General features: G+C 43.6%; 1 protein-coding gene across 1 annotated transcript in view; it reads right to left on the reverse strand.

The window, feature by feature from the left end:
• Positions 1–525: 525 nt before the first annotated feature.
• Positions 526–14320, reverse strand: part of LOC144804563 (rho crystallin-like) — a 127618-nt gene continuing 113823 nt past the window's right edge. The window contains 3 exon segments of the mRNA XM_078671920.1: positions 526–669; positions 7602–9595; positions 11711–11793. Of these exon segments, the coding sequence (XP_078528046.1) occupies positions 9553–9595; positions 11711–11793 (126 nt within the window). The 3' untranslated portion in view covers positions 526–669; positions 7602–9552.

The raw sequence follows: 14320 nt of genomic DNA on the forward strand, positions 1-14320 counted from the left end.
GGGGAAAGGGCATACTTTGGGCGGAATTTCCTACTCTAACCGCCTAACAAAAGTTGGGAAACATGCATCGCCTGGCAGAGCAGATTTACGAATCTAGCTACAGTTGAACAAACTTTTAGGAAAGTGCCTACAGTGCCGGGTGGTAAGACTTATTGTACTAGCTGTAATCCAACATGCAGTGGGGAAAGTGCATTCATGATGGGGGTTCAGATTACTATTTTAACTCCAATCCAACAAACATTGGAGAAAACGTATAGGAGGGATTACATTCTCTAAACCTAAGAGATATTATTTAATTTTAAAATATTATGAAAATATAACATTATTTTTTTTTAAAGGCAATAAAGAAACCAAATATACATCAATACAAAAATAATAAAAATTATATTTAAAATGAAAATTCATAGCACACCTGAATATCATCCATGAAACACAGAAACCTTAAAATAATTATTTGTATTGTAATACAAATAACATTGTCCACCTCTGCTTCAAAATCACGCAGGGACCGACAACTCCAGGGGCTTTGTTAATCAGTAGATTTTATTTATATTCTTTCATCAGAATAGCATTACATGTTTCGGCAGTCACAGCTGCCTTGCTCACATGTAAAAGACATTCTTTATGACTTCATTATTTAAATGTGCATTATCCAATGCCTATTGCTTCCTTGGCATGAAAAGGAAAACATACTGCTGATCTCGTGGAGACGGACTCACCGCCTAAAGACTCTCTTTGTGTTCCTGCTGCCGACCCTAGCTACAGGAGTAGCACAGCTTTCCAGTTAAAGCCCCGCTGAGCGACCGGGAGCGCGAGGCCGCAGAGGAGGACGAGGCGCCGGCCCCAGGACTGCGAGGACCAGCATTCACCATCTCCAGCTGGTCCTCTTCCTGTGAGAGCCGCGCCCCCTTCCAGTGCCCCGCCCCCAGCGAAGCACTACAACTTCTCGCGGCACCCGCTGCGCGGGTGCCACTCGTGGAGACCGACTCACCGCCTAAAGACTCTCTTTGTGTTCCTGCTGCCGACCCTAGCTACAGGAGTAGCACAGCTTTCCAGTTAAAGCCCCGCTGAGCGACCGGGAGCGCGAGGCCGCAGAGGAGGACGAGGCGCCGGCCCCAGGACTGCGAGGACCAGCATTCACCATCTCCAGCTGGTCCTCTTCCTGTGAGAGCCGCGCCCCCTTCCAGTGCCCCGCCCCCAGCGAAGCACTACAACTTCTCGCGGCACCCGCTGCGCGGGTGCCACTCGTGGAGACGGACTCACCGCCTAAAGACTCTCTTTGTGTTCCTGCTGCCGACCCTAGCTACAGGAGTAGCACAGCTTTCCAGTTAAAGCCCCGCTGAGCGACCGGGAGCGCGAGGCCGCAGAGGAGGACGAGGCGCCGGCCCCAGGACTGCGAGGACCAGCATTCACCATCTCCAGCTGGTCCTCTTCCTGTGAGAGCCACGCCCCCTTCCAGTGCCCCGCCCCCAGCGAAGCACTACAACTTCTCGCGGCACCCGCTGCGCGGGTGCCACTCGTGGAGACGGACTCACCGCCTAAAGACTCTCTTTGTGTTCCTGCTGCCGACCCTAGCTACAGGAGTAGCACAGCTTTCCAGTTAAAGCCCCGCTGAGCGACCGGGAGCGCGAGGCCGCAGAGGAGGACGAGGCGCCGGCCCCAGGACTGCGAGGACCAGCATTCACCATCTCCAGCTGGTCCTCTTCCTGTGAGAGCCGCGCCCCCTTCCAGTGCCCCGCCCCCAGCGAAGCACTACAACTTCTCGCGGCACCCGCTGCGCGGGTGCCACTCGTGGAGACGGACTCACCGCCTAAAGACTCTCTTTGTGTTCCTGCTGCCGACCCTAGCTACAGGAGTAGCACAGCTTTCCAGTTAAAGCCCCGCTGAGCGACCGGGAGCGCGAGGCCGCAGGGAGGACGAGGCGCCGGCCCCAGGACTGCGAGGACCAGCATTCACCATCTCCAGCTGGTCCTCTTCCTGTGAGAGCCGCGCCCCCTTCCAGTGCCCCGCCCCCAGCGAAGCACTACAACTTCTCGCGACACCCGCTGCGCGGGACGCGCGCGGGACGCAGCCCGGGGCGAAGCCCGGGCCAAGGGCGGGCCCGTTGTTGCCAGTTAGTGCCCGATAGAGTCCGGTCCGGGCCACCCCTCGTTCATCAACGACCTAGCAACAAAACAAACATGCCAGCCAAAACAAGAAGTACCTCCAAACCCAAATCCAAACATGCGCAGGAGGTAGCACAAGTAACAGGCCCCATTGACCTATTTATATCACGGGTCAACGAGACTATAAATCAAAGCATAGCTCTAATGGAGAAGAGAGTATCTTTAGATCTTATGAGCGCAAATGCCAAGCGATCCTCATTAGGTGCTATAGCAAACGCCGCCTCCCCAATCAACCTTAACACCCAAAACAGCTCCCTTCCGGTGACCCTACCAGCTCCCGACCTAAACACTGTACCATCGGTAGTTGACCTGTCGGTCACGCACTCCGAGTCGGACCTCTCCATAACATCGGATGACTTGGAAGTAACTCCCGACCTAGCTGGCTGCCAAACCCAGGGAGATTTCCAACCCACTGACAGCTTGCCCCAGCAAGGTGCTAGAGAAGGAGCAATACCGAAAACCCGATTAACAAACAGCGGAGAAACACACAGTCTACAATGTCAGGAACATCCAATGCCTCTTTCAAACTCCTCAACGTCTAATAGCATACTATACATCCCCGAAACAACTCTCCCACACAAGGCAATCTCAAATGATACCACTCCTAACCAATGTAAGACCTGCAGAATCACCTCGCAAGTCCTTACTACAACTAAAGACTTATTATATCAATACTTAAAGCCAATTCAGCTAAGCATCAGAAACCTTGAAGCCCAATTAACGATAATCTCGGCCACCCTTCTAGATTCAAACACCCGGATAGACATAAAGGGGCAGCGTAACACCGTGCATCCACCCAAAAAGCAAAATCAACTGCACACGCAGACAACAGTCGTTCACTCAAACCCAACTTCAATAGCCCAGAGGAATCCAAAACAAATCACCACAATACCCAAACCTAATGTGAATATTCCTCATCCCCAGAAGGAGAAACCCTCTCCTAAAATAGCACAGCAAACAGCACCAATGGATACAACTACGGTAGGCACTCCATGCCCAGCAGCAAACATAGATTCCAGCAGAATCTGCCTAGGAAAGTCCGAATCGCATACATCGAAGTCCATGCAACCTCAAAAAACACTCAAAAATACACCCAAAAACACACCAAAAAAACCTTTCACAGCTAGACGCCCTGCCCACATGCCCCCGGAAGCTACTCCCTATACAATAGTTCTAACAGGAGTACCCGAGTTAACAGATGATACATCGGAAACTGCATGGTCGCTTAAAAATAAGGCCATGCAGTGGCTTAGTATCAACAGACCCCTCGAATCTCACCTTTCGGGAGGGATCACCGCAGCCCGAAGGGTAGCCTGGATAGGCAAATCGAAAAAAACAATACGCGGTGACTGTATCATCGTAACCTGTAGAGACCCTGCAACTGTAGACCACATCTGCGCTTGGCCTCAACTCGACAAGAAAGGGGCAATAGATGCCTGTCACCTTTCCTTCTTCTACCCCCCAGCGAAGCAACATCGTAACCCTCCATTGTGGGAATGGCACCACCATCCCAAATATCCACGAAATTACGATCCACGACACCAAGTACCATGGAACCAGACGGAATACTCGCATGACTATCCAGTCAGGGGTGGACCAAGTGAAAGGTATATAGAACGACAAATTCCTTACTGGCAGGACAGACCGTACCAAGCATACGAAGGATGGCAGGGCTTCCCAACCCAAAATCGATTCGATTGCCTCGAAATGGTCGACTGACCATTTCTGGACAAACTTAGTCACCATAAAACTGACATTACACAACACTCTGTGTCTGATAAACAACATCTAGTACGACCAGAGTTGCCCATTACACCTGAGATACCATCACCCCATCTAAACGACCTCCGGATTAGTATCCTCCCAGCAGAAGCGGATATCAGCCAAAGATCAAATAATGAGCTAGATACAGCTAGTGAAGCTAATACCAACAACATGTCATTATCCATCAACGCGAAAGATAAAGATGTCACGAGCGTAGGCATAGCCTATTGGAACATCGCAGGCCTAACCGCAAAAATAACATGTCCTTTATGGCTGAATATTGCGAGGACCTACCAAATCCTGTGCCTCCAAGAGACCTGGCGCACAACCCCTCTTCACCTAGTGGGCTATAAGACCTTCTTCACTAAAGCAACACCGAGCGCCATGGGAAGGCCAAAAGGTGGACTCATGATTTACTTCTCTAACATCGTCCCACTCAGAGTGAAACTATTAAAGGAAACATCTACCTTTCAAATCATTCAAATTACTCATCAGGTGGCAGCAACGAAAAATTTATTCATACTCATAAACTATTACAACAATGCAGGCGCCCTAGAATGCTGCTCCCATCTAGATGAAATGATGGCATTCATATCATCACTACAAAGTGCAAATCTCAATATAACACTCAACTACTTATTGGGAGGCGATTTTAATCAAGCATTATGCCCAAATCATAAAAGTGGGATTTGTGGACTACAGAACGAATCTGGAAATCCCATCCCTCATTTTGTTCACACTCCGGGCGGAAATAAGCTTAATGAAATTCTCTTCACCTTGGACTTAGACTTTGCCAATAAGCTAGTTAACCCGGCGCAAGAATTTTTACCCACCTTTCACGGGCGAGGCTGTATGACAATCATAGATTTTATCTTAGCCTCAAACACCTGCAAAGGCTTACTAAAAAACTATAAAGTAGGATCCAGTCCAATCAGTGACCACTATCCCCTAAGTGTGGATCTCCTTATGGGAAAAGTAGGTTTATCTTTAACAAAAGCCACCTCTCTTGACCAACAATCACTGGCCATAAAGAAAAAGAACGGCTACACCATCAAATGGTCAAAGATCGACCCAGAAGAGACCACGCAAAAGATACTCGCAAAAACACAGATATGGCTAACGGACTGTCTGTCTGCAGAGGCATCCCCCGAATTAATTATTACCTCCTTTAACAACATCCAAGGAGCAATAAGGGAAGAGCTATTCAAAAACACATCAAATAAATTGAAACCCCCCACGACGAGATGGTTTGACTCTGATTGCCGAAAGGCCCTCACGTCTCTTAAAGAAGCTCTCCGACAAAAACCTAGAGATGCCCTACTCATTTCATACCGGCGGAAAAAGTACAACAACGCACGGAAAAGCCGTAGGCGACAGATAAAGCAAGACCTATGGCGCCAACTACATGAGAGTGCACTAAAAAAAGATAGTATCACGTTTTGGCAGACAATAAGATCACCTTTTCTGGATAACATCACTGACCCCCATTATTTAGACGTGGCAATAACCGAGAATGACTGGCTCCATCATTTTATAAAAATTTTTGGCTCAACAACGGGTCCACCCCAATCAGAAGTTCGGGAACAAGTAAAGAACAATTTCCACCCCATTAACCTACGCTTCACAGTCGCTGAGATTAGAAAGGCCATCAAAGCCTCAAAAACCGGTAAGGCTCCCGGCCCAGACGGGGTGCCTATGGATTTGTTTTTACACAATAGCGATTACTGGTCACTAATAATCACCCGGGTAATGTCCGCAGTCACTGAAATCGGACTTCTTCCATCATGGTCATCATCCACCCTTTTGCCAATATTCAAGAAAGGGGACCGTAATGACCCTGCGTGCTACCGACCAATTTCCCTTCTGGACTCCACGGGCAAGATTGCAGGTCGACTACTCCTGGACCGATTACAATCCTGGGCCCAGGAAAATAACACCATCACAGACCTGCAATACGGCTTCCAGAAGGGGTTGGGGACGGTGGAACAGGCCCTAAACCTGATCCTCCTGGCCGGAAAATATACACGCGCGAAGGGAGGCAACATCTACTTGGTTTACGTAGACCTGAGCGCGGCTTTTGACTGCGTTCAGCATGCAAAGCTGTGGCAGACCATGACTAGCCTTGGAGTGGATCCATCGTTACTAGCCTTTCTCAGGGAATTATACACCAACGCTGAAGGCCGAGTCCGCTATGGCACTGGCGGCGAACTATCACGCCCCTTCAAAATATCACGAGGAGTACGGCAAGGGTGTGTACTGGCTCCCTTCCTGTTCAATCTATATACCAACGGGATTGAACAGGCCATGTTGGAAGGGAGCCAGGACCTTCCACAGATAGCACGCCGCCCGATACCCATCCTTCTGTATGCCGACGACTCGGTCATCCTGGCTCGGACCCCCAACCAACTCCAACGACAGCTGAACAAATACGTGGCATTCATGGACTCCCTGGGTCTAAAAGTAAACATTAAAAAGACTTTCACAATGACTATCGGACCAAAACGGGGTGCCTCAAAATCAATTTTTATTAACAATAACAAGCTGGAAAAAACATCGGTATACCCTTACTTGGGCATACTTGTGGAAGATACAATGACCTGGCACAAAGCAATTGAAGCCAGGAACCTCAACTTTCGCTGAGCAGTATCAGCACTAAGTGCTTTTTCCAGAAAACTTGGAAAACCTGCTCCAGCGGAACTGCTAACGATTTATTACGCAAAATGCCATAGTGTGGCCACGTATGGAGCAGGCATTTGGGGCCACGGACGCATTGACCAACTCCAGGTAACGGAGAACGCTTTTATTAAATATATCCTAGCCCTTCCCCAAAGCTCCCCGACTCTATCAACACATCGGGAGCTGGGCATGGAATATGTAACAGACACCATACGATGCCAGCCTCTCATACTCTGGCACCGCATATGGTGTAATCCCGCAAGCCATATAACACGTTCCCTTATCACTGAATGCCTTGGCCTAGCACACTGGAGAAAAATACCGTGGCTCAACTACATCCATAAATTTCTCCAAGACCTAGATCGCGAGCAATATTTTCTTGAACCACCCTCAATAGAAGACATTTCAAAGAAACAGCTTAAAGAACTCTGCATGGGCCATCTAAGAGAGCTTCGCAACCAAGCAGAGATTGTTAAAACACAAAATGAAAAAATCCGCATATTGCAGCCAGAGAAACTGATGCAGCCCTACTTGACGTTTTTTCTTTCGAACTATGAAAAATTCCTATTGACAAGACTACGGTTCGACCTTTTCTTCCGCATAGTCTCATTTCCTGAACTGAATAACTGGTCCCGAAACCTGACATGTTGCCCTTGTGACGGACTTTCCAAACAATCTACGGTCCATGTCATCTTGTTCTGTAAATATTATAGTCCAGCAAGAAAAAAATGGATTCTGCCCCTCCTCCGTTTAAGTGGACATAGACATACATACCCAGCACTCGCTTATCTTCAGACACCGAAAAACGCACATGAAGCAAAACTGGTAGCGACTTTCTTAAAATCAGTAATAATAACCCGTCGCAAAATCGTTTCTTAACATTATAAGCGTCTTATGTAAATGATCTTTTTACTTATTGTTTTACTTAATGATCTTTATAAAATTGTACTTTTTATGATTATACAAATTTTATAATCGAATAAAAGTTGATGAAACTGAAACTACTGCTGATCTTTTGCTTTGTAGTACTTTGATAATTTTTTCATTTTCATTTTTATTGTTGTATTTTGCCTATTGTTTATTTTGTTAAATGAATAAAAAAAGTGCTGTAAATAATATTGTAAAAATAGTGCTTTTCTTGTCACAACAATATTCATTCAAAAGATCAAACGAAGCTGGCATCAAATGCTTGTGCCCAATTAAAACATTCAAAAGAAGTTGATTCTATTCTATGATAATACAATGCTAGTGTCTATTGATATTGGTTCCTTTGCAATTCTTACAATATATACAAATCATCTTCACTTATGTACATATGGGTCACATGTCAAAATTCATTAGCCATAAAGTCCACAATAGTGCCCAACAGATAATACCAAAAATAACCTGATAATACTTGTGTGTTTGTTAAGATGTTAGTCAAGGTGGGAATCATAATGAAACCGACTAACTATACAAGGTGTAAAAGAAGGGGGTTTTGCTTGGGGAAATATATTTTTTTCTGTGAAGAAAAAAGGGAATTATATGATTGTACAAATGCATTTGTGTTTTAAAGAATGTAATGTACAAGTGCACTAGCGCCAGCAACAAGACAATAAGTGGTATTTCTAAAATATTTTGTGGATTCCAAAAAAGTATAAAGCCCCACCCTTAGATTTATGGGTGTTTTTTGTGAATCAGACCATTGTGTAATCTCCTGATTGTCAGAATATTGACGACAGAATTATGTTCCTATTAAAATATTGTTGCCAGTATATCAACAACCAAAATACTGCGAAAGGAGTATGGATATATAACAATAGATTTAATGTTCTTACCTCCACATTGTAAAAGAACAGATATGCAGAGTTGAGAATAGATACCCTATACATAACCATGTGTGCTCACCTTCACGATAGTTCGGTAGTTTCTCTTTGTGTCTTTATATTGTTGAAGTGAATATTCTGGTAGTATATCTTTGAATATGTGACGTTACAACGCCACATATTTCATCGCTGTAGGTAACAAAGCGGATGTTAAATCGCCTGCGTTGTTACCATGCATGGCATTACAATGCAAATCGTTTCTACGACTTGCACTAGATGGCGTGCTGGACTTAGGAATAGTATAAATGACTATTCCTACTCCAGTTAGCGCAACAGCAGAGAATGTGTTGCACTTAAAAATAACACATTCCCTGGTGTTGCACACCATCTAGTGCAATTCATAGAAACGTTACTTTGTAATGCCATGCGTGGTAACATCGCGGACGATGTAACATGTGTGTTGTTACCAACGCGCGTGGTACTCACAGCGTTGCAAACGTTGTCTCCCTATATCCTTGGGGAAACCCTCGAAATTCTCTTCCCTAAACAGAATCCATGCTCTGTACAAGCCTAGGCTCAGATGCTTTTGAACAGCAAGTGATTGTAGGTTAGGTCAATATTCTCTTGCACCGATGTATGATAGAATTCACATCGCTGATCCCATACGCACCATGCGATAATTTCTTCCTTAAGGATATCAAAAAAGGCAGTGATAATCCAATGTCCTCCACCAAAGGCAAGACAGAGTTATGTTTGTAACTGTAGTTTTACAACCATAGTTCGTGACACATTATACAGTCAAATATATTGTGTTTAGGAAAAAAGTCTATTAAAAGTGAGAGTCATTTAAGCTCTACAACAAAAGATTAGCTCATAGTTACACAACTACAAAAATATTTTATTGATTTTGACAAGGTCTTGCTGTGAATATGACACCTTGATTCTAGCTACATGAATGAGCATTATGTAAGGCGATATGCACAATGTGTTTTTTCCAACAGCAAACTTGAGGCTGGCTTCTGTTATGGTGTTAGATGACCCGTTCACGTCACCTACAAAACTGGCAGTTAAAGCATTTAATAGTTTTATGTCGATAAATGTTTGTTTATCTTCATGATTTCAACAAATATCAAGGACTGTCTTCAGAATTCATCATGGAATGGGTATTCTGGGTGGTCCTTCATTCTGCAAATGAGATAATATAAAATCTTAGAGTTCACATCTTAGTTAAGGCTGGGCTTTGGAGTCATTATTAAAAGACTCATGTGAAACATTGTAAGCAGAGACCTAGCATTAAAGATCACTTTTGAATAAAGAAGGCGGGAGCAAGAAGAGAGTATCACTGTCATACTTGACTTAAGTTAACAAAGCAGTGCCCCTAGTACAAAGCTGTAAACCTCAGCTCAGCAGTAGAACTATGTATCTGTGTACAACGACCTGCCATACTATCTCATATAAAGACTAGGCCAAGGCGGAGTTCGTGGAGTTCCACATAACTCTGCTCTGCAGGGTTCCGCAGGTGTCAGAGTGGGGTAAGTCACGCCGCTCATGCAGATGTTTTGTGCCAGGTGCTTATCCTGTGCTGTGAAATTAGTGAGAACAACACCACGCACAACACAAGAGGGCACAGCTTCTTTCTGCCACTCGAGTAGATGTTCTACAAAAGCTGCAGCTTCCTCAACGCGAGCGGCAGGTTAGTCAAAGCAAGCGGTAATGACATTCTGTGACTGCCCGAGTTGATAAATCTTGCCAGGAAGTGGTCTAGTGTTGGATTTTCCTCGCTCACAAGCTTAATGTTGCCGAGACACAAGAGAGATAAAACTGCACTCTGCACCACTTCACTGAGTTGTTTGGAACTCCGCACTCTACGCTGTGCACGGAGTTGGAGTTTACCACCCAGGTCTAAAAAAAACTATAGCCGCTCCAGAATAATATAACCTACTTAGTATTGGTGTTCTGTAATGTGAAAATATTTTCTCAGAGGCACATGGATATAAATTGGCTCCCAGCATGTGGAAAAGCAACGTTCTAAAGTTTGGTGCTGTTATTTAAATGCCCTCTAGACTCCATTCTCTCTGTGAAGTCTGCTTACCCCCCACCACTCACATGCTCCTTGATACCCCAATATTACGCGGTGCTCTTAACGGTGTTTAATGGCATGTCATGTGACACCTTCAGCTATTCTAGAGTTTACAGCTAACAGCACTTTGCCTGGAGGGTCTTTGTAGCCAATACTTTTTATGACAGAAACAAAAATGTAAGTTGTATAAAGGACTTATTGTTGGCTAGTAAGTGAGAACATTTTAAAGCAGCATTTCAATTGATAGCTGTTCCTGTAGTATTGTAGTAAGACCTACATTAAAGTGAAAGCTCTTTCCAGCTGTCCTCATTGTAAAGAGCCAGAGTGACCGACTAAGCTGCCAGCATATGTAGACAAGGACCCTGCAGAGGCATCGATGCCAAACCCAACCATGTAGTGGTAAGCTAAATCTGCACCGTACTGATGCCTTCCCACAGTTATATGTCAGCATCAGTAACTTATGTGTTACTCCACATCTTCAGCTACATCATGAAGACATTCCAGTAAATTAGCTCTAATGATCCCAGCATTCTGTGATCCAAAACCCCAAGAAGTTTGTGCAACCTTGGCATCAGAATTGCTATGAGACACTACATACTTTATAGTGCTCAGGAGTACCGGTCACCTGTTTAGAAGGAGTTTTTTTCTTTTTAAGGCCTATTGACTCTCTGAATTGTTTTTCCTTTACTCAAATGTGCCCTAGGCACTTTGTGTGTCTTCCCAATATCTAATCACTTTAGGTAGCCATTCACCTGTTAATTTCTTGTTCAGTCAGCCACTGGAAGTTCAGGTTCAGTTTAATTGTTTATAGTCTTTGGCCAAAGTCAAATTAAGAATTCTGGGTTTGATCTTTTTTTATTTATAATCTAATAGTTACATTGTAGGTCAAGGGAACAACCATGTATCAGTAACCTCCACTTCCATAGGCCTGTAGATTGGTTCCTACCAGAGAGAAGAATTTGAGCAGATTAGAGGAATGAGCAGTACTTATTTAAATAAAGGGTACCCTGTTTTATGAAATAGTCAGCCATGCAAGAGAATGCAAATGGAGTTTACTGTTTTTCGAATTTACAATTTGTATACAGTAGTGGTTGCAAAGATTCTGTTTTGCTGAAGTTGGGGTAATGGTGCAGTGGCGTTAGGAGGTGGCTTGAGTGTTCAGCATGGATGCATTAATATAACATAAAAAGCAAATAAATGAAACTATAGAAACATCTTACTGTGCAAATAGTCCATAGTGAAGATTTTTGTTCAGCCCATCAATAGTTTTCATGTCTTCAGGGGTCAGCTCAAAATCGAAGATCTGCCAAATAAAAAACAAATAGTTTCTATTGCAAGGTGTAGTGATATAATTTCAAGGTCAAGGGGTAAATAGTAACCTTTTATGAAATGTCAGTAACTTTCACTTAATACCAATAAGAAAGTCCTATGAGGCAGCTCAAAGTATCCAATTATCCATTAGCAAATGCAATCAAACAAGCATAAAAGTAAAGAGTCAAATATTACAGGATAACATTCTTTAAAATAAAACCTTGAGTCGAGTAAACATCAAAATATTTACTTTAATATATTTACTTGTGTCTTTGGAAAAACGTTGTCAGTTTAAATAGAATGACATTTTCAAAATCTCCATTACAGCAAGAAAATCATAGATTACTTTCCTGACCAAATCCAAAAAACAAATAACTGTTTTGATGATCATTGGATCACATTACTCTTTAGTAGAAGTCCCTCCTTTGAGTAAGTGGTTTCAAACACTGGCTCATTGCTCTTGGAAACTGAGTTAAAATTTGGGGGAAAGGGATGCCTACCTACCTCAAGAAATAATTACAAACCTTGCCAGGGTCAACCACCAAAGTCAGTAGGTTAACCTGAGCTCAACCCCTGGTAGCTGTGGCTCAGGGCTCAGGCTTAACTTTAGGCAATGTGTAACGTATGTATGCAATACCAAAACAGTAATAAAGTTGAAATGAAAAACAAGAAAAGTCCCAAGCAGAATAAAAGAAATCAAGTAAACTTTAATGAACAAAATGAAACCAAAATTACATTTATCCTATAACAGGAACCAGTAGGCCTGAAGCCATATTTGCACTGTCACTGTAGTGGATGGCACAATAGCTGCTGTTGTACACTAGTCTGACCTAGGGTGGTGTGGAGTGCAAAAAAACGATGGATTTAGGCCCAGATCTTTGTACTGGGGTGAATGTAAGACATTGTTCTACATTCCGTCCATCACCTGTGGTTTTTGCAAGTTGTACACTAGTGACATTTAACTTTGCTAAATTGTGTTCGATATACTAGGGGCTTATAGGTAAGTAAGTTATTCCAATTTTACAATGTATAAAGGGGAGTCCAGGCACTTTGCCACTGGTTAGCAGGGGTAATGTGTGCTGTGTTTATCACTAGCAGAAATATAGGGTCCAACAGTAATAAAAAAAATCTGGGGTGACCAAGCAGAAAAGGCAAATTTCCTAGGGCCCGATTCACAGAACCAACTTAAGACAAAATCCTAAACTTACTATCATTTTGGTATTCACAGAAGTAACTTACTCATTTTGGTATTCACAGAAGACACTTACTCATTTCGGTATTCACAGAAGGCATTTAGGAGTCCTCTCTTTACTACTCCTAAACTGAGAAAAATCCTAACTTTAAGACTTTCGGTATTCAGAGAAGGCATTTAGGAGTCCTAAAGTTAGGAGTCTTAACTTTACTACTTCTAAACTAAAAAAAATCCTAACTTTAAGACTTTCGGTATTCACAGAAGGTATTTAGGAGTCCTAAAGTTAGGACTACTAACTTTACTACTCCTAAACTGTAAAAATCCTAACTTTAAGACTTTCGGTATTCACAGAAGGCATTTAGGAGTCCTAAAGTTAGGACTCCTAACTTCTGTGAATACCGAAATGAGTAAGTGTCTTCAGTGAATACCAAAATGAGTAAGTGCCCTCTGTGAATAACATAATGGTAGTAAGTTTAGGATTTTGTCTTAAGTTAGTTCTGTGAATCGGGCCCCCACAACTGGCATGAATGTCTTGATGAGGGTGGCAAGTGATCTGGGTTCATGCTCCTGTCAAAACCAATAGGTGTCATTCATGTGCTTCATTTGTGCTGATGTTTGCTTGTGATTGACACTGGCACTTGTTTCAAGAAACGCAACTCATGACATTCTACCATATGGTGGTGGTGCCTGTCTATTATTAAGCAGAGCTCATAAGCAAAATGTTCAATATGCTTTTAAAAAATATAACAACAGTGGCTCCAGCCCATCCTTAAGAGCTTCAGTGATCTGGAAAAGTATTTGCGATGTTCGTCCAAATTGGCCAAGGGTGTGCACAGACGTGGGTCCCTAGCTCACAGTGCCACCAGATTAAAGCTAGCCTGGCTGATTAGGGATGATACCCCAAAACCAGTCCCAGGATGCTTCTTTCCAGGCTAGGCAGGACCTGGCCTTGCAGTTCTGGCTGGACTGTTCCCATGAGTAGTAGGGTCAAGGCTGATTTGCATATAGCTGGATCCAAACTGGGGTGGCATAGTGAGCACAAGAATGGTGGATTAAACCCAGATCTCCTGACTGGGGGTGAGTGGTTGAAAACTATCAACACTCCATCCATCATCTTGTTGTGTTTGCTAGCCCAAACTGTCACACTTGTAGTGTGTGGTTATTAATATTTGTCAGTGCTGGCAGGGACAGTGTGTAGGTTCCAAGCTCGGTGGGCTCTCATAAATCTAATAAAGGTGTAGTAAATTATGTATTTGCATATATTTACATTCCTGAATACATGGCTAGATTATACTACAGGATCAGGCATACGTGAAATACATTTGAA

This window comes from Lissotriton helveticus, chromosome 1_1, assembly GCF_964261635.1.
Source record: "Lissotriton helveticus chromosome 1_1, aLisHel1.1, whole genome shotgun sequence".
NCBI lineage: Eukaryota > Metazoa > Chordata > Amphibia > Caudata > Salamandridae > Lissotriton > Lissotriton helveticus.